At 34.1% G+C, this 22,240-nt stretch overlaps 1 protein-coding gene across 4 annotated transcripts in view; it reads right to left on the bottom strand.

Moving 5' to 3' along the window:
• Positions 1 to 22,240, bottom strand: part of GRIK2 (glutamate ionotropic receptor kainate type subunit 2) — a 677,382-nt gene that overhangs the window by 24,938 nt on the left and 630,204 nt on the right. For 3 of the 4 annotated variants that reach the window (XM_028494615.1, XM_028494616.2, XM_055087599.1), the window contains one exon: positions 9,505 to 9,730. In XM_028494615.1, coding sequence (XP_028350416.1) covers positions 9,505 to 9,730 — 226 coding nt within the window. Of the gene's footprint in view, positions 1 to 9,504; positions 10,451 to 22,240 lie in introns of those variants that run through there. The other variant, XM_028494618.2, reaches the window with a different exon arrangement.

A 22,240-nucleotide genomic window follows, 5' to 3' on the forward strand; every position in this document is an offset into this window, starting at 1 on the left:
CTCTGGGTATTAAATCATGTAACGCTGACACAAAATATGAAAATAGAACTAGTTTCATTCTAGAAACGCTGCTTTTCTTACAATTTTTCATCTGCATAATAATCATTTGAAGAGCAGTAAGAGTGGAAATCTCAGGAATACTTTCTTTCCTATCGTGTTTTCCCAAGTCCAATATTAAACTTTAATGAATGAATTATAAAAGTTGGAACATTTTAAATAAAATCCTCAACCTACTTAATCTTCAAGAATCCCAAAATTGGGAGAGAGAATAACTTTTTCAGGAGAGTAAAGTACCCATCCTTTAAGGTAGAGCTCAAGTCCCTTTTTCAATTTGGCCTAACTGAACTTTGGTCCTCAGTGAATTCTACCACTCTGAGTCCCTCCATTAAATAACAGACTACTTGTTTGTGTTCAATATTCTATTTTCTCTATTTGATGTTAAAGTTGTTTTTCCAAGTCTATCTCCTTAAGAAAGGGGTGATGTATATTTATATTTTATGATCATTATTTTACAGATCCAAGCAGGTTGAAGAGTGATAAAATTTCTTATAGATTGACAAAATTAAAAGGAAACATACAGGCCTTCAGAGATAATCTTCTCTGACTACATCTTGGACTCTGTTTACTAAACATTCAGGAAATGTTCAGAGAAGGAAAAACTTTATTTAGATAATGCCCAACAATAGAAATTGTCTTATCTTTAAAAAATAGATATCGATAACTTTCTAAGTAACCAAATCATGGTTATTTAAATACAATATACTGACTGGCTGATGATAAAATCCTGGTTGGCTTCCATAGGAAATGATTTCTAATTAGTTAGGAATGGATCATATTAACAATACGTCTTACCTACAATACATTCAATTACTAAAAATATAAAGAATAGAGAGAAAAAGGGTAAGATGCAAATGACTTAAAAACCACAAATACATCATTTTACTTATTATAAAATATTTCTTCAGAACAGTCCTTCAGAATTATTTGTGGTGCCTATGTTCTGATCCAAATACTATAAATTTGATGTTTAATCCTTATTGCAATCTAATTATGTAGACATGATTCTACCCATTTACCAATGAGAATGCTGAGTCTCTGGGAGGCATAGTAACTTCACTTAGGACACCTAGGACACTCAGGTGGAACTAAGATTTGCACATAAGTCATCTGTCTACAAAGGCCACATATTCTATACAGCATGATAAGAATATGCCTTTCACATGAGGGACAGCAAATGCAAGGCATTCATCTTCAGAATTTAGTGCTTATACATTTCACCACTATGTTTTGACTATTTTTTTTCCCAATACGAGTGATTCATTGATCTTACTTAGTCTTGCTAACCAAAGGATGACAGTGTGGCACAGTCAATCTGGTTAACTAATCTATAATGGAATTTGAACCTATGGCCTTGCAGTAATGACCACAAGACACAAACAAAATGAATTAATGTTCTAATGTTTGCATATATAGTCTATCGGAACTCACTCTGTTTTCATGAGAATTATCCGTTTATTCATTGCTTAGGTACCATTTCATCAGTATTTACAATATTCATGAAGGCTGCTTGCACTGGGGCTCGCAATTCATCAAATTCCCTGTGGAAGCTTCCTAGATTCTAGCCTGCAGAGTCTGTTGATGATGTCTGTGGAGTAGGCATAGCTTACTGAGACTCATCTGTTTTCAGTGACATGAAATCTAAGACTTTAACAAATATGCCAGGAAAATACAGCTTCTACAGGGGTAATTTGGTGCTTTTTTTTGTTTGTTTAATTCAAGCTCTGAAAATTATTAGATCTCGATTTAGACTTGCAAAATTACTTCACCAGCATTAAAATTATGCTGCCTTTGCAATGAAAAAAATAGAATGCATTTTAATGGAAGGTTTGACCTGCAGAAAGATGAATAATTTGCATCAATTTTTGTGCATTATGTTCAACTAATGAAGACAAATGTATTCATTCATTTCTGTAAAGCTCACGAACTGAAGGCCGGCAATATTATGAATCTATAATGATGACTATTACAGTACTTATTATATGATGAATTGGGAATTCTAGAAATGGATGGTGAGCAAAACAGGGAAAAAACATGCTTTTCATACTGATTTCTATTTTTATAAATACCAACATCTGCCTTAAATAAACAACGTCCCCCTTAGTACCAATTCTACATCTCTCACTTCATCAAATAACAAGAAATGAAGAAGCAGTGAGATCTCATGCATTTAACATTAGAAAACAGAAGTGAAGAATGAAATTTCACATTGTTCATATGTCAATGTGGTACCCTTCTACCAGAAAGAGTCTATGATACAACCTTTTGTAATATTTTTTACTTTAGGCTGATTATGCGTAAGGGCATTATAATGAGATAAAACTTACTTAAGAATTACTAATAGGGCTACAGCTATTTTGTATTCATTAATATAAAATACGTAAATTAGTTTATAAAGGTAACATTAAAATCCAATTATGAAGCAAGAATGCGTCTTATTTATAATTACATAAGTAAATATAACACAAGAAAAATGTATATAACAATTTTGTGTCTGATAAAATTGTCATTAAATTTAACCTTAGCATGATAAGGGATTTATAAATATACTCTTTACATTCATCTTTACTTCACCTCTACATTGCCTATTACATTCTTCATGTATTACACATATTTCAATAGTTCTCTGACTATGATATAAGTAATTTAATTTGGATTTTGTTCACAGATATAATTATTCATGGACTGCTTGAAACCTACTACTGATTTAATCCCAGAAGTAGGATGAGGATACATAAGATTATAGAAAATTTTAGCATCTTGGACGATAGGCACAGACATGAGCAGAATTTCCTCCATTCCCTTTTCAGCTGACTCGTGCTGTCCATATGTTATTAAAGTTGGGAGGCACCAATAAATGAATGAAGTGTGCCACTGGCTCATTGTTAAAAACAGAAATAGTTTTAATGGGACCCTTCAGACACTTTACAATATTTCTACCAAATTGAACACAGCAAAACAAAATAACACCAACTGGCCCTAATGGATTTTTTTCTAGATTGCTGTTTTCCTACCAGCTCATGGACTGCTGAGTCTGCCTAGTCCTCAAAGCGCCCTGTGCACTCAACATTCCAAAGACAGAGCCAAGAAAGCTTTTAGTATAGGTGGTCAGAAGGGAGGCAAAGCAGCTGAAAATGCCGTTAAGTAGAACCGCTCCCTGTTCGGCTAAAATAGATTATCACCTATGGTGAATTAAAAGGCAAGACTGCAACTGCTCACACATTTTAAATATTCCTTAATGAAAACTGCTGTGATTTGCTTTTTTTGCTTTACCCCATCCAGTTGTTGTTTTTTAAAAATTCTAATGAATGAAAAGGAAGTTCAGTTAATGTATTATGAGTAAGAACACCTACAATTTCAAAAATCTACCATACAGTAAATATCACATTAAAATAACATTGCTGCAGTCAGGAAAACTATGAAAGGGATTTAATGTCACCGCAAGCTTAATTAAACCAGTTTATGCTTATTTAGCATTTACCTTCACATCATTGTTGATTGCTCCACTAAGGTATTTTTGTGTAAACAGAGCTTTCCTAATTAAATAGCTTATAACTGAGTCATTCAGTGATTTCACAACAGTTTGGGCAGTAATCATCACACTCAGAGTGATGAATGGTGATGGCAGGCCCCTAGATGAATCACACAGGAGGAGCCCTAGCAGTTTAAAAGGACACATGGACTTCTGGGGGAAAAAAGAAAAATATGTATAATTTTTGAAATATTTCTGAATATTCACTCCAAAAGAGACATAGTATTTCTGTTTACCTTCCTGCACTTAACCACATACACCTCTATGACAGTACCTAAAAATCTGAGCAACAATAAAAGCAAAGCAAAGGGAGTTCCTCTCCTTGATCACATTTGCAGTATTAATAAAGACAAAATTTTCATATCAGTTTATGGCTTCTGCAGGTATAAACTCAAAATCCTGGGGAATTTCTGGAACTGATCTAAATTTCCAGAACCCAAGCCTATATTGCTCTGCTTTGAATAGATTCATCTCCTTAACTCTTGCTGGGAAAGAGACTCAAATAACCTTTTCTTTTCCACACCTAAATGCATTATTTTTTATTTTTATTTTTTGGCTTATAATTAAACAAAATTTAAAAACTAAGTAAAAATGACATATTACAAAAAAATTGTCAGTATGCTTGAAAAAGATGATGTAAAAGGCAAATGCTAATTAACTAGTTGAGAAGTGCAGGTTATGATGTTGGTTGAAAATTTATGGTAAGTCAGAATCTCATTCAACTACTAGAGTTGCATGTCATTGCATTTATTAATGACTAAGTAATAATTCATGAAAGCCATATTTTTGGCAGAGCTATGACATAGTATATCATAAATTACTGCCTGAAGTTTTTTTTTCAGACATATTTGAGGGGGTAAAGTGTGAAATGCCTCTTTCTAGATTATACTTCTTTGATGAAGTTATATGAGTTAAGACTTACTCATAATGTATTGGAGTCTCAGAATCATTTTAATTTTATACTATGTTATGAGTGAATAAAATATAATTTACTAAATTTAAGAAAATATTATCAAGTCAAACAGAAGAAAACTATCTGAACAAAAGAAACAAAAGTTATATTGCAATACCTACAGGTGAGTGATTTGAATATTTTTCCCTTCAAATTTAAATTATTATGTTCAAATTTATCTCATTCAGAATTAGGCTAAAAACAAAATGTATGTTAAATGCATTAAGCAAATTTTAGTAATGAGACATTTTAATAAATTTAAATTCAATATTATTTGGCAATGAAAATAAAGAAGAATATGGTAAAATATTCTTCCTAGTCTATAATTTTACTATGTCAAAGTATTATTAGCTGCTTTGAATTTTTATTAATATGTACTGATAATTTTACATTAAAAGTCCAAGAAAGTCCTATAAAAGAAATTTACCATGTGCTATTTCTTAATTCTGAAAAATTCATTTTAATGAAAACACTAATTTATTACACTATTATACCAAACTAACTACACACTATGAAGAAATGATTCCACTCAGATATATAATTCAACTAGATTTCTTAAGTTTCTCATGCAAGTGACCTTTCCTGTATCAGACTATTTTCTGCAATAATTACGCTTTCTTCAGAAGGCAAAAGTTGATCTGATCAGCTGAATTGAACAGATAAAAGGAAAAAAAAAATCTACACCCTAAGGCTTATAGTTTGTTTTGTTCTCTCATATATAAGATAAGCTTAAAGTGAGAAGAAATAGAAATTCCAAATGCTGTGCCCAGTATTTTCCTTCATTTAAAAAGTTAGTTACATTTTAAAAGTTATATAGTTTATACATATATTAATATTTTGAATTGTTTCATATTTTCCTTATAAGTCAATATCTTTCAGTAAACAGTGTCAGGGGTAGGGAGAAAACAAAAATTGCTATTTGTATGGTTCCAAGAAACTGTAACAGCTTCCGTAGAACTGATTTAACTGTTATCTTTCTTTTTTTAAATAGCTTTCACATCTGAAATATCTCAGGGAATTTTTGAGAATTATATAAAATACTATTTTGATTTATTTGTAACAAGCGTTTCCTCAAAGCAAAACAATATGATAAGAGACATTCCTGGTACATTGGTACATTGTATTTACAACACAAACAAGCAAACAAACCAAAAAACCCCATCAAGTTAAGGTTTTATATTAAGTATAAGTCAAATTTCTTTATTCTAGAAATTCTGAAATTATGAGTGCTATTATGTAACTAATGTTAATGAAGAATATCTGTGCTATACTCTAAAGTCCTCAAACATCCTCCCCAAATCTTATTCAATTCTCACTACCCTCAGTCACTCAGTTTTGTTTAATGAGGTCATCGCATTGCGTAATGTAAGATGCTGTGCTGATCTTTAGCTCCAAAAGTTATTTGTTTTCTGTATTTATAAATCTTGCTGCACCATCATATTTTCATATGTAGAGTTCATTTGTTGAACAAATAATTGAGGGTCCACAGACTGCAGGCACTATTGTTGTGTGGGCTTACAACAACAAACAGACAAAAATCTCTGCCCTCTTCCACGCAATGTAAACCAAAAGAGGAGGGTAAGGATACACAGGAATCTCACTCCTTCCAGAAACAACACTGAAAAATGCATTTATTTTCTTCAGCTCTTCCCAAATGAAACTGTGAGGCAATTGGAACCTATCAAATCACTGCTTCCATTCCTCTCATAAGTGTTTAAGAAGGTGTTTGATTTTTAAAATTTGTTTGAAAACATCAGCTAATCATATTTCTCCATGTAGTTTCTAGCCCACTTTAAATCAAACTCTGGGACTCTGTCAAGTATATTATCTGAAACATTACTATAAGTTTGGCATTAAATAGACCTTAGGTGTTCCTAGTCTCACCCTGTAATTTTACTAATTAAAAAAAAAGAAATTTAGAAGCTATAAATTTCATGTCACTTGTCTAAGATCACATTAAGTGACAAGCTAAATCTAGAATATCAGTGTGCAAAATACAACATGATGATACTTTAGAGCATATTATCAGCCTCTTTTCTAAAACATAAATTTGTTCATATAACTTTTCATAAATGAGTACAAGTATGCTTGAAAAGTTATCAAAGTTACTCATCACAAATTCCAAATAAATGGTACATCAACTCATGAAGTTGTTGAGTTCTTCAGGTAATTCTTACTGAGGTAAAGAGCCATATGGGATCTAACTATGGAGTATGCCAGGATTTGAACACTCCATCAACACAAAACTGTGGCAATAGACTGAAGCCTTACTGTAAATATAAGTATAATTTAAAGCATTTTGAAAAGAAGTGCTTCTTAAGCTATAATTAAGAGAATTCAAACATTTTTATATATTAGAATTAATTAGAAAACTTCTGAATTAATACATACATTGGCATCATAATGGCAAAGCTTTGGATGGCCTTTCCCTGGTGCAAACAATAAAGGGGGTTCATTTTGTGTAGAGAATTTTAAAACAATAATAGCAACAACTGTCACCCGGCACTGGCAAGTCAAAACATGTCAAAAGTAAAATATTCCTCTCTTGAAAATATCTTTTGTTCATCCAGGTTCTAAACAATTACTATTGAGTTTTAACAGCCCAAGTCTTATTGAGTTTTGAATTTTAGCATCTATTTATTTCTTATTCTTTAATAAACATTGTACTCCACTTGGAAACTAATTTGGAGAATTCTCATTTTATACAGCTCACTCCCCCAAGATATGTGAGCTCAGCTACACTTGCATATTTTTTGGAGCAAGAACTTAAGGTTCTTGTTTTGTTTTGTTTTGCTTTGCTTTCACAATGACTGTGCAATCATTATTTTGAGTCTGCTATATAATTGCAGGAATATGTAATGTTACAGGAGCGAATGTCTCAGAATTCTCTCAAAGCCAGTTCGAACTATTTTGAGCTATAATGAATTTGAGTAAACTTTACCTAATATGAAAGAATTTAATGTTGAAGTTTTTGAAGTCATTATGGTGGAAAATTTTTGGACTTCCTAGACATTTGAAAGTTGTTAGAAATGATCCCAAAGAAACAAAGACATGGACACTATTGCAATTTCTGGAATTTATCATGAAATGGGATTTTTATGAATCTGTGCCCAACTTTCTAACTAGGGTATACATGTTAGCTCATTTGAAAGAAACTTTTCAAAATTAAAAGTAATAAAATTATGAATGAGGATACATGGGCAAATATGACTATACCATTTATTAAACATAAATACATGAAGATCTGTTTTGACAGTCATTAAAAATTTGAAGTTAAGGCTAAGAAAAATTATAGTGTCATTATTCATTACTGTATAGCCAGTGAGTAGCTGTAAGTGCTTTCCCCTTTCTTTAAAAACAAAAAATTGATGTAATAAAAACATGTTAATCTGTTATTTTTTTTTTGCATACAGTATCAGTTTCCTATTTCTGCTATAACAAATTACCACAAATTGAGGGGCTTAAAATAACACAAATTCATTATCCCATAGTTCTATAGGTCAGAAGTCCTAAAAGTGAGGTATCTGCAGGGCTGCATTCCTTCCGTGGCCTCCAGGAAAGAATTTGTTTCCTTGCCTCCTAAACTTACTTCTAAAGGTCCTCTGTATTGCTACGCTGTGGTCCTTTCCTCCATCTTCAGTTCACCAAGTAAAATTTTCAAATCAATCTCTCTCTCTCTCTCTCTCTTCCTCCCCTTCCCTGCCATGGTGTCCCCCCACCCCAAGATTTATATATTGAAATCTAATCCCCAGTATAATGGTATTTGGAGGTGGGGTCCCTCGGGTGTGATTGGGTCATGAGGGTGGAGCCCTCATGAATGAGATTAGTGCTCTTATTTAAGGGACTCAAGATAGAGTCCTTGTTCCTTCCTGGTCTTTTAACCAAGAAGCAGCTTCTCCTCAGACACCAAATCTGTTGGTACCTTGATCTTGGACTTCCAGCTTCCAAAACTGTGAGAAATCAATTTCTGTTGTTTTTACAGCACCCAATCTCTGGTGTTTTGTTACGGCAGCCCAGGTGGACTAACACATTCTTTCTCTCACTACTTCTGTTGTGATACCTTCTTAATTGTGACACTGTGCTTCCTTCTTTTAAGGACCTTTTCGATTACACTGGACCCACCTGGTTAATCCAGGATAATCTCCCCATTTTAAGATCCTTAACTTAATCACATCTGCAAAATCCCTTTTGTCATAAAAGGTAATAAATTCATATGTTCTCAGGATTAGGCCATGGGGGAGCCATTTTTATGCCCATGACATGTACATATATACTGTAATATGTATTTATACATTCATTAATCATATGAATGTATATACATGTTCACATACATTATACATAAATATGAAGCTCAATAAATGAAAATTTTCATTGTCTTTTGTGGCAATTATTATTATTTCATTCCATGATTATTAATGAAAAGAATTTTGTCATATAGAAGAAAGAGAATGTTAAAACCAATCAATCCTAGTGTAAAATATTCTAGGTATGTTACTGGTAAATAGTCTGCTATTCCTCTTAAATAAACATATACCTCTTGTAAATAAAATAATTATTCACAGTAACCATTTGTGGCTCATTCTTTTAGTTAACTAAGTCAAATACTATATTCATAAGCCACCAATCTCAAAAAATAATGCTGCAAAAACTTTATTCATAAAAACTTTTTTTAAGTGTAAGATAGAGAAGGTCCTTTGTGGGGGGAGGTGTTGTGGATGTTTTCAACACTGATAAAGTAAAAATGTCTACTGACCATTTCGTAGAAATCAATTTTCCTTTTGTTACTTATTCCTTTAGAAGCAGATGTCCAAATATCTTCCTGACTTTATACAGTCTCAGAACATAGCAAGATACATTTGTTTGAAGCAAGATTCCTAATGGCATATGGAGGCACTGTTTTTCTTCCATTTTCACAGCAACTAAGATTAATGAACAAAGAACAAGTGGCTGACATGAAGCCTACCCATGGGGGTGCCGACGCCATAACCTTTGGAGTCTATGAGGCCGCCAATCTGTGTCAGGTTACAGTTCCTCTGAGTGACAAACTCAATGGTTGTTGACTCCATTAGGAAAGCGTAATCGGAGGTGAGGACTCTCTGGATTCCTTCTTCATTACTTTTGACGAGCACGGACTGCCTCCTGCTACTCATAAAGGCCCACATTTTGTCATATGTGGAGATTTTTGATTTCTGGGGAAAAATAAAATACATAAGAAAGACATTTCTTAGTTTCCCCGTGACGCTACAATATTTAGATGAAATTGACCATATTTAGTTTGCTCATCCTACCTTATAACTGTATTAGTAATAACAGTTATACTAAGCCACAAAAAATCAAAATCTGTATAAAAATATTTCTCATAGCAATTCCTCATCGTATTTCCAGGTATAGAGCAGATTTATTTAACAAATGTATAAAAAATGTCCTGATGTTCAAAAGTTCACAACTAGTAAATCATAGGAGGCAATAAACAAGAGAAAATAAACGATTAATATGGACTTTTTTGTGTGTTTGTACCTCACATGAATATCTCATGTGTACAATTTTATCCTTCAACATTACTATAACATCAAATTTGGAAGATGCAGACACTGGACACTAAGAGTTTTTTTTTTCCCCCCGAATTCAGTTGACCATAAGACAGATGTTACATTATCCCCCAAGGATACATACAGATATAGGTTGAAGAGATGAGAGGAATTTGTTACAAATAAGGATATTACAAATAAGAATGACTACATTTCTGCTAAGACACAATCTGGACACCACAAAACTTCTTTTAACCTGCTTCAGGACAACAGGAAATCAATCATTCAGGTCTTACTAACTAATGATTCCTGGACCAAGAAAATAGAAGAGTTTTTACATCCAACCGGAAATTCTCAGTAGGGCTTCAGCACGATCAATTGCTAAAGGAAAGAAATGGGTTTTGTTCAGAAAGCACTGGTAAAACATAAACAGGAAAAAGGTTAGCATCTGCTTATGGAAAGCTCGTCTGTGAAACCTTCACCTTAGTTTAATTCTTTCTTATACAATCACAAAAAATAATACTGCAACTATAAACACAAGAAGGATATTCACCATACTGGTTGCTCTGTCATGAAAACTCAAAACTATTTTCAAATAAATAGATATGCAATCTTTTGCAGCTTAAGTGTGCATTTAGTCCTACATGTGCCACGACATAAATGCGATATTACTCCTTCCACTAAAAGGTAGGTACACAGTAATATTTAGAAAAATTCTGGCACTATTTCAATGATAAAATGGGAAGAAAAACCTTAATTTGGGGGGGTAAAATACCTAAAGGTAAAATAAGTGCTTTATAAAAACAAGTAGCTTTAGAGCTAAGAAAGGGTAGAAGCTTAAACCTTTGCTCTCCAGTGAACACTAAAACATGCTAAAAGGCCAGTGGCTCAAAATGGGAAAGAAGGCAGCTAGAACCCCCAGAATAAGATTGATATGATTACAAATTTGGGCAGCTATGGAGGCATGTCAGTTGTTTTCAAGTAAAATAATCAAATGTTAGGAGTAGAAAAGGGAAATGAAAGGAATAATTAAGGCTACGATGAGATTCTTATTGGAATAATTAAGACCAATAGTGAGATTTTGCAAAGATGTATCTGGCTATCCAAATTAGTAACATAATGAGGATAGCTAGAACAAGTTCATTTCCTTTCAAAGGTAAAGAATTTTTCTCCTAATGTTTTGGATTAAGTGAGGCCAAAATACAAAATAGAATCAAAATCAGAGCTCACCTGCAGATTAAAGAGATTTTATGTAAAAAAAAACTTGGATACAGTTTTTGATTTAGTGAATCTGTGACTGATAATAAACACAATCCAAAACTGTAATACTAAAAATTTATGTAATCAAAACTGCATGCTCATTTCTTGACAATTTAAAATGTAACATCTTTAATGGAGAGTGATAGTGTAATATCATAACATGGATGTACTCATTGAGGCCAAAAATCAAGCAGAGATAAAAAGTGTACAAAAAATTATTCTTACTTGTATTGGTCATAAATCTCCTAAGTTCTCTGCTTCATTTTAGTTATAGGAACATTAGCAATAAATACATTTTATTGCTTTAGTTACATGATTTTCAATTCATGATAACATGTTCCATCACTGAAGAGTTAATTTAAATAAAAACTTGAGGACTAGTAATTTTGTACAAAACAAAGGGAGAATATAATGTTTACAATGGCACTAATCATTTAAATAGTATAATTACGTCTTTCTCTTTTCTAACATTAAAAGTGGAAAATTTTAGTTTAAACATTATGCAACACAATTTAAAAGAAGAGAATTACACTTTTAACAGCACATGAATGTATCCATTATTAATATTTTGCTGTGGTTAATGAAGTAAACACATCAATCTTTTTTAACAGAACCCACACCCAACAAACTAAGATATATTTCTAATATATTCTTTACAAATGTATAGTTTAATTTTACATTAATGTGAAATTTAGTATTATTTTACATTTGAAATGTCTAATCTACAATACTAACCTTCAGCTGACAAAATAAGGATTTTACAAAACATATTTTTATATAAAATTCTTGGAACACTTTACTGCACTGATTTTTTATTTCTATGAGCATTTCCTAGAAGGTACTATTTATATTCATTTTGAAACTAATCATTTCCTATCTTTTAAAAAAAATTTTTATTGGAGTATGGTAGATTTACAATGTTGTGTTAGTTTCAGGTGTACAGCAAAGTGAATCAGTTACACATATACATATATCCACTCCTTTTTAGATTCTTTTCCCATATAGGCCATTACAGAGTATTGAGTAGAGTTCCCTGTGCTATACAGTAGGTCCTTATTAGTTAATCATTTCCTACCTTCCATTATTACTTAAGTATCTCTTATTGATATACTTCTGATTTTCTGGAAGCTATTGTCTATGATTTTTGTACAGGTTCACTCATCTTTCCTGTCTGCAGAAAATATAAGTATTTCTATTGTTCCTATATGGCACAATAGGTTTTGATAGAAAAGTTACCCAAATTGTTTTGTTTCTCATAATAAAAATAAAAACCCAAATAAGAAATATTTCAGTTTAGAAATATTGACTACTTGCTGCTCACACACATTCTATATGGCTTGCTTTCTTGTTTTGCTGTCATTCTTTAACCACAATTTCCAACTGAGCACAGTTCTCTCTCAGTTATGGCTGTGAAACACAACGCTGTGTAGAAACGATATGGGAAGTAAGATTAAAAGCCATTACTGCCTTTGTAGACTGCATGTGTGTATGTGTGCGGTATGTAATGCTATTCAACTCTTAAACAACTTCTACAGAAATTTGAAATAGAAAACTAATCTTTAGCATTGCCTGGCAATTTTATTACTTTTATCATTTTCAGTAGTGAAGATGGTATAGTGCATCACTGGTTTAAAAACACAAGGTCTGAACAACATGAATTTTACTGAAACCCTTAAATTTAAAGTAGCTAAGATGGCTTATAAAATATTTGAAGAAAGTATCTGAACAAACTCTTAGGCTGAATATGAAGATGATGAGGCTTTTTTTTTTTTTTTTTTTTTAATGTGGTATGCGGGCCTATCACTGTTGTGGCCTCTCCCGTTGCGGAGCACAGGCTCTGGACGCACAGGCTCAGCGGCCATGGCTCACGGGCCCAGCCACTCCGCGGCATGTGGGATCTTCCCGGACCGGGGCACGAACCCGTGTCCCCTGCATCGGCAGGCGGATTCTCAACCACTGCGACACCAGGGAAGCCCATATGAGGCTTTTTTCTCTATAAATCTTGCCACTCATAAATACTTGATTACCTATACTTAACTAATATATAGATAAATTCTGAATAATGTAGGCCTGAGCCAGAAGTAATGATCACTAATTCTATATCTCTTATTAATGGAAGATATGTCCTTATGCAAGCCAGTTAATTTCTTAATTCCAGTTTACATAATAGTCAAATATATTTGCTAAATTTACAGGGTTTTTGTGAAGATCATATAAGACACTACACGTAAACACACTATGCAGTAGTAAGACATTTTTGTAACTCCAATTATTTTTTAAAAAGAGCGTATACTACTCCCAAGTGCTTGTGTTTTATTTTTCTTAAAAAACACCGAGTATTCTGGCAAAGATGGAAGGTTGAATATCATCTTTGAACACATGTTCTCTCCTATGGCATGAAACCACAAGGCAAAAGAGAAATGGATAGGGTGCAACAAAAACAAAATTTTGGAAGCTGGAAAGCAGAGAGATGAATTGTAACTGAGCTAACCAACGTTTAGGACCCCCTTCTCCCCTGTAAAAGTTTGAGATTGGCATCTCTACATCCTTCTCAAAGCCAGAATGATCAAACGTCTAACAAAAGTAAAATTTATTGAAAAAATGTCTTACAACAACTATCTCTGAGCAGCTTGGTGACTGCTCCATCCCACCCAAGCAAAGGACTAGAGGTTTTATTCTCTGGGAAGTAAACAAGAGTGCACTGGAGGAAGTTGAGCTACGGGGGCCCATACTGAAACCAGAAGGAAGAGGTTGGAGTCTACAGCCAATGTTGAGATCAGTCAGCATTCTGTTTGTTTTGGTTCTCTGAATTCCTCCAAGAAGATTTTTTTTAAGCAAAACTGAACTGCTCTAAAGAGATAATAATAATATTAATACTATTAATATCAATAATAATAGTAATAATAGCAGTTAGCACATATAATAGCATGTGCCAAACATTATTCTAAATTATTTATACATATTAAAATTTTTTAAGTTTTACAAGATTTCTATTAGGTGGTAGTATTTTTGTCCCCATTCTAAAATTAGAAAACCAAAACACAGAGTGCTTAATAATATGCCTAAATTCATGTGGCCTCTTCCTAGCAAAACCAGGAATCAAACATGGGCAGATTAGCTACCAAGTTCATAGTCTTAATTATTGCACTATATCAACTGCATCTAAAGGCACATATCATGGATTTCCAACAAAACAACCCACTATATCACCCTAAAGTGAAGCTCATAGGTTTTCACCCTTAACTAAGCACCCAGAGCTTGCAGTGAGTCTCTAACCAAAATTATAAAGACCAAAACAAATAAAATGGCATAAATGTCCTCAGAGAGGTAAAAGATGCTGTACAAATGCAAAGAAAAAAATTTAAATGGACTCTGTTGAAAGAAAATACATTCAGAGAACAAATACATATTAAAAATCTGATATCAAAAATGGAAACCTCAAGTGAAATGTAGAATAAAAGAGAATTTAAAACACTGCAATTAGCTTGACCTCTAATTTCAGAATATTTATATTAAATACATGTGGAACTATATTGATATGATACTCTAAGATCTAATGTGTAAGGAGGAAATAAGAAGCCTCAGCTAGTTTTATTTCTAATAAAAGAGAAAATTGTTCAACATTTTCAAGGTAAAATAGACTGTAGGATCTCTAAGGTTAAAATCAATAGGTAGAAGCTGTATAAGTTAAAGATTAGGAATAAGAACTCATTTAAGGTCAGTAAGCAGGTATTTAAAATTAATAATCAAATATTTGTATGTTGAGTGTGAAATTTTATGTAAACTTATTTAGAAATAAGGATATACCAAGTTGCAACGTGAACTAAAGATCATAGGCGGAAGGTGCGGCATGTTGAAAGAATGACCTGTAAACTATGTTCTGCTGAATCTCCTGTTAGACTAAGGTTAGTTTCATTCAGTGAAGTAGCTACTGATCATTGCCAAGGGACGTGATAAAATCATGGATGGAGACTAAGCTGCCGAGCTAAATGTGCACAGTCTTTGAAAGTCCTCTAGCCACAGGGATACAGAGAAGTGAGGACCTACATAGAACACCAGAAAAAACTCAGGAATTGGGACACAGCTTGGCCCTGTGCATCACTGTTGCCAAATTCATTAGGAATGACATTCCAGAAGAATGTATTATTTAAGAGGAATACGAAAAATGAAAGTCAGGTAATAAACTAAGCATCAAAAGATATAATTTTCTGTTAGGGAAGAATTTAGTTAACATACTTTCATATATTTTCTTCATATTCCTTTAATCATTTTAATGAGTTTATGAATTTTTTCAAATATTCAAATTACATTCAGCAATATTGCCCTTATTTTTACTGCTTCTGTTATCAAACTTAGAAAAGCCTTAGCACTTTTATGCAATTGTTTTGTTTTGTTTTGTTTTTTGCGGTATGCACGCCTCTCACTGTTGCGGCCTCTCCCGTTGTGGAGCACACGCTCCGGACTCGCAGGCTCAGCGGCCACGGCTCACGGGCCCAGCCGCTCCGTGGCATGTGGGATCTTCCCGGACCGGGGCACGAACCCGTGTCCCCTGCATCAGCAGGCAGACTCTCAACCACTGCGCCACCAGGGAAACCCTGAAGTAACTTTTAAAAAGACTTTATTTTTGTTAAGAACCTATTTATTTTTATTTAAAAAATAAACATTCATGAAAAAATATTTTCTCACCTAAACCATAATGTGTGGCAGAACGTATACTACTCCCAAGTGCTTGTGTTTTATTTTTCTTAAAAAACACCGAGTATTCTGGCAAAGATGGAAGGTTCAATATCATCTTTGAACACATGTTCTCTCCTATGGCATGAAACCACAAGGCAAAAGAGAAATGGATAGGGTGCAACAAAAACAAAATTTTGGAAGCTGGAAAGCAGAGAGATGAATTGTAACTGAGCTAACCAACGTTTAGGACCCCCTTCTCCCCTGTAAAAGTTTGAGATTGGCATCTCTACATCCTTCTCAAAGCCAGAATGATCAAACGTCTAACAAAAGTAAAATTTATTGAAAAAATGTCTTACAACAACTATCTCTGAGCAGCTTGGTGACTGCTCCATCCCACCCAAGCAAAGGACTAGAGGTTTTATTCTCTGGGAAGTAAACAAGAGTGCACTGGAGGAAGTTGAGCTACGGGGGCCCATACTGAAACCAGAAGGAAGAGGTTGGAGTCTACAGCCAATGTTGAGACCAGTCAGCATTCTGTTTGTTTTGGTTCTTTGAATTCCTCCAAGAAGATTTTTTTTAAGCAAAACTGAACTGCTCTAAAGAGATAATAATAATATTAATACTATTAATATCAATAATAATAGTAATAATAGCAGTTAGCACATATAATAGCATGTGCCAAACATTATTCTAAATTATTTATACATATTAAAATTTTTTAAGTTTTACAAGATTTCTATTAGGTGGTAGTATTTTTGTCCCCATTCTAAAATTAGAAAACCAAAACACAGAGTGCTTAATAATATGCCTAAATTCATGTGGCCTCTTCCTAGCAAAACCAGGAATCAAACATGGGCAGATTAGCTACCAAGTTCATAGTCTTAATTATTGCACTATATCAACTGCATCTAAAGGCACATATCATGGATTTCCAACAAAACAACCCACTATATCACCCTAAAGTGAAGCTCATAGGTTTTCACCCTTAACTAAGCACCCAGAGCTTGCAGTGAGTCTCTAACCAAAATTATAAAGACCAAAACAAATAAAATGGCATAAATGTCCTCAGAGAGGTAAAAGATGCTGTACAAATGCAAAGAAAAAAATTTAAATGGACTCTGTTGAAAGAAAATACATTCAGAGAACAAATACATATTAAAAATCTGATATCAAAAATGGAAACCTCAAGTGAAATGTAGAATAAAAGAGAATTTAAAACACTGCAATTAGCTTGACCTCTAATTTCAGAATATTTATATTAAATACATGTGGAACTATATTGATATGATACTCTAAGATCTAATGTGTAAGGAGGAAATAAGAAGCCTCAGCTAGTTTTATTTCTAATAAAAGAGAAAATTGTTCAACATTTTCAAGGTAAAATAGACTGTAGGATCTCTAAGGTTAAAATCAATAGGTAGAAGCTGTATAAGTTAAAGATTAGGAATAAGAACTCATTTAAGGTCAGTAAGCAGGTATTTAAAATTAATAATCAAATATTTGTATGTTGAGTGTGAAATTTTATGTAAACTTATTTAGAAATAAGGATATACCAAGTTGCAACGTGAACTAAAGATCATAGGCGGAAGGTGCGGCATGTTGAAAGAATGACCTGTAAACTATGTTCTGCTGAATCTCCTGTTAGACTAAGGTTAGTTTCATTCAGTGAAGTAGCTACTGATCATTGCCAAGGGACGTGATAAAATCATGGATGGAGACTAAGCTGCCGAGCTAAATGTGCACAGTCTTTGAAAGTCCTCTAGCCACAGGGATACAGAGAAGTGAGGACCTACATAGAACACCAGAAAAAACTCAGGAATTGGGACACAGCTTGGCCCTGTGCATCACTGTTGCCAAATTCATTAGGAATGACATTCCAGAAGAATGTATTATTTAAGAGGAATACGAAAAATGAAAGTCAGGTAATAAACTAAGCATCAAAAAATATAATTTTCTGTTAGGGAAGAATTTAGTTAACATACTTTCATATATTTTCTTCATATTCCTTTAATCATTTTAATGAGTTTATGAATTTTTTCAAATATTCAAATTACATTCAGCAATATTGCCCTTATTTTTACTGCTTCTGTTATCAAACTTAGAAAAGCCTTAGCACTTTTATGCAATTGTTTTGTTTTGTTTTGTTTTTTGCGGTATGCACGCCTCTCACTGTTGCGGCCTCTCCCGTTGTGGAGCACACGCTCCGGACTCGCAGGCTCAGCGGCCACGGCTCACGGGCCCAGCCGCTCCGTGGCATGTGGGATCTTCCCGGACCGGGGCACGAACCCGTGTCCCCTGCATCAGCAGGCAGACTCTCAACCACTGCGCCACCAGGGAAACCCTGAAGTAACTTTTAAAAAGACTTTATTTTTGTTAAGAACCTATTTATTTTTATTTAAAAAATAAACATTCATGAAAAAATATTTTCTCACCTAAACCATAATGTGTGGCAGAATTAGTTGAACTCTGGTGTATGGATGAAAGTGGTGAAATTACTAAAAGAAGAGGCAGTAATATCTGATGATTTTCCATAATTACCAAAGTAAATTTGGTGTCATTGGTACTTACTCAAATCATTCCTTTTCAATAAATTCCACATTACCAATTTGGTTTCTAATATTAACTTAAATATTTGGTTATAAGAGCTATAATAACATTTATTATTCTGTTATGAAAAAGTCTCATGTAATCATTCCTACTATGTGGTTTGAAAAAGCCCATACCAAGGGAGACCTTGGTAAAGGAGAATTTGGCTGAGATTTGAATTTTAATTTTTTATTACAGTAAATAAATTACCAACAATAGTGGAACATATGTGCTAGGTAAGAACAGCTGAGCCCTATCTGGACTCATCTGACCTTGGTCGCTAGGAAATTAGAGTTAATTCAGGAAAACAGGACTGAAGCCATATGTGGTTCATATCAAAGGTGGATCTGAGGCTAGTGCAGTGATCTGAAAGCATTTGGTTGTTAGCAAACCTGTCAGTCCTTGGAATAATTCTGGCAGTTTTGTCTTGAAGCATCTGCAATCTCTTAAAACAGGATATTTGAAGAGAAAGACAATGAAAGAGAATTGCTCTTCTCATTGTTACGGAGAGTTAATAGAGGAATAAGAGAGAGAATTATGACTGAGCATAATAGAATGGGCAGCAAGTTTAAAGTGATTTGGTGCAGTTAAAGGCAGTTATCCTTTTGAGGCAGCTGAGCCAGGATTTGATAGTTCATTCTGCACTATTCAGAATCCCTACTGATGATTCTTCTGGTCATTGCATTTTATTCTTTAAATGAGATATCTTGAAATTTCCTGGTCAAATATTTTCTTTTCTTATAAATAATAGTAATCAGCAATATAGTTTACTATCATTTGGTCAAATTTAAATAAAATTAGGAAACTTGACTTCACTGGGTCAATGGAGGACCTTGAACCACAATTTCTTGGCCATATCTAACAAAATGCTTCCCTAACAATTTCAAAGAAATGTTATGAGGAATAAATGAGAAAATTCATATAAAGTCACTTCGACAAGCTATAAAGCTCTCTAAAGATACCAGGATTTTATTCTTATTGCAAATTTTATGTGATCAATCAGTGGAGAAACATAGTACCTCTCTACTAGGACTGCAGCATATAACTACTATATTCTTATATCTCTGCCTTTACCTTTAGAATAATTTATAGGAACATGGAAACATTCACTTGCTTACCCATTCACTCACTTGTTCTTTCATATTTATTGAGCACCAGCTTGGTGTAAAGGACCATGCCAGGCACTATGCATGTAGAGGTTAGACCAAAACAAAGCATGGCCCCGTCTTAGCAAAGCTTAGTGTCCCATAAATACAGGAAAAGTAAACTAAGAATTATGAAATGGTGTGATAAATGCCTTGACAAGGGACAGATGGGGTGTAACCTAAATTGATGAGGGGATGTATGACAGGAAGTCAGAGGAAATAATTCCTTTTCCTTTAGGATTCAAATCAATTACAGTTTTGCTGGGTCTCTCACTCCTTTCTAATTGAAACTCTGAACTATAAATAGATGTGGGAAAAAAATCCTCAACATTTGAAACTCTTAAAGGAATCATTGTTCTCACTTTCAGCCAGTACCCTTTCCAGGATTTCTAAACTCTTCAGGGAGATGACGCAAACCTCATCAAAATATTTTAAGAATGATGTTTAGATACATAATGTTTGTATTGCTGTAAACTTATATACATCAAAATATACACAAAATACTTTGTTTCTAAACTTTGTTTAGATACTTTGCTTCTAAATAGTAAATAAATGACCTTAGTTGGCCGTAGGGAGGAGAGAGAAACAGTTTTAATCACTTCTCCATCCACTGGCTAAACATGCATACTTAATCACGATAACCATGAATTTAATATGTATAAGGTAATTGCATCAATGATTATATAAATCACTAACCTGAGGTACAGTTTTTTCTGGCCACACCATGCGGCTTATGGGATCTTAGTTCCCCAACAAGGGATCCAACCTGGGCCCATGGCAGTGAAAGCACTGAGTCCTAACCACTGGACTACCAGGGAAGTCCCTGAGGTACGTCTTAAGTAGAAGAGCCACAGCTGACCTAGGTGCTTGAACTTGCCATTTTCTCTAGCTCGACTGTACTTCCCTTGCATATCTGTATGCCTCACACCTTTACCTCCTTCTGATCTTTGGTCAAACATCGCCTTTCCAAAGGGACTTCCACTATTTATTTATAATTCCAATTCCAATGTAACACAGATATGCCTCCTGCTTTATTGTTATCCATAGCACGTAATAATTATGTAGTATATTATATATTTCCTATTTTTATTTATATATCTGTTCAGTTCCTATCTCCCTTTACTGTGAGATAAACTGCACGAAGATGGAGATTTTTGCCTTGCTTTGTTCATCATTATAGCACCTCTACTTAGAATAGTGCCTGGTGTACAGTACGTACCAGTAGCTATTTATTGAATAAATGAGCTAAAAAAAAATAAATGAATAAATGTGTACAATGTAATTATTTCTCTTGTGCTAGAATTTAGAAGACAGGAATATTAGTCTCAGCTCTGGTGTTACCAAGCTAAGTGATATTTCATGAGTAATTTCATATCCCTAGAACTCAGTTTGCTCACCTGTAGAATAAATGGGTTAAACCATATAAATTCTATGACATCATTCACCAGAGATAGTCTATATAATTTTACATATTTAGAAGAATAGGCACATTTACTTTTTTCATATTCTGTTCATGGCTTAATTTAATAAGGAAAAGAATACCATTGGCCTAGTTTTAAAGCAAAGCATAAAGAAATCCACATCACTGTACTGCATAAATAATTTTCAACCCTATTTCAATGTTAAAGTGTAGCTTTAACATGTAAATGAAAAATACTAGAATGTATTTCACATTCTACATATTTCAGGGATGGGAAGTAAATTAGTGTCCTCTTTGTTCTTTTCCCACTTTTAGACCATCACTGTTCCACCCCTTTTGGAAAACAAAACCAAGGTATAAACCTTTGTTCTATTAAGACTCATGCCATACAAACTTACTACCTGATTCCTCTTACTACAGTCTTCTATTCATTTTCTGGTTATGTCATCATTCTTAAAAAACTGTAGTGCCCAAATGTTGGTTTCTATCAGTGATGAACTAGTAAATGTTTAAAAATTTGCCTCTCTGGACTTCCCTGGTGGTGCAGTGGTTAAGAATCCGCCTGCCAATGCAGGGGACACGGGTTAGATCCCTGGTCTGGGAAGATCCTACATGCCGCGGAGCCCTAGAGCCCACGAACCACAACTACTGAAGCCCGTGCACCTAGAGCCTGTGCTCTGCAACAAGAGAGAGCCCATGCACCGCAACGAAGAGTAGCCCCCATTCGCGGCAACTAGAGAAAGCCTGCACGCAGCAACGAAGACCCAACACAGCCAGAAATAAAAATAAATAAGTAAATAAACTTATATATTAAAAAAGCAGTTCAGTTTGGCTCTCTGGAAAAGTGGAAAGGCCAGATTTGTAGCGTTTCCTGGTTTTTATGGTTTAAGTATTCCCACTCTCACCATTTGAAACTACGGACTTGATACCAACAAAACTATGAAATTCTTTTTTTTTTTTTCTTGCGTTACGCGGGCCTCTCACTGTTGTGGCCTCTCCCATTGCGGAGCACAGGCTCCGGACGCGCAGGCTCAGCGGCCAGGGCTCAAGGGCCCAGCCGCTCCGCGGCATGTGTGGTCCTCC

This window comes from Physeter macrocephalus, chromosome 10, assembly GCF_002837175.3.
Source record: "Physeter macrocephalus isolate SW-GA chromosome 10, ASM283717v5, whole genome shotgun sequence".
NCBI classification, from domain to species: Eukaryota; Metazoa; Chordata; class Mammalia; order Artiodactyla; family Physeteridae; genus Physeter; species Physeter macrocephalus.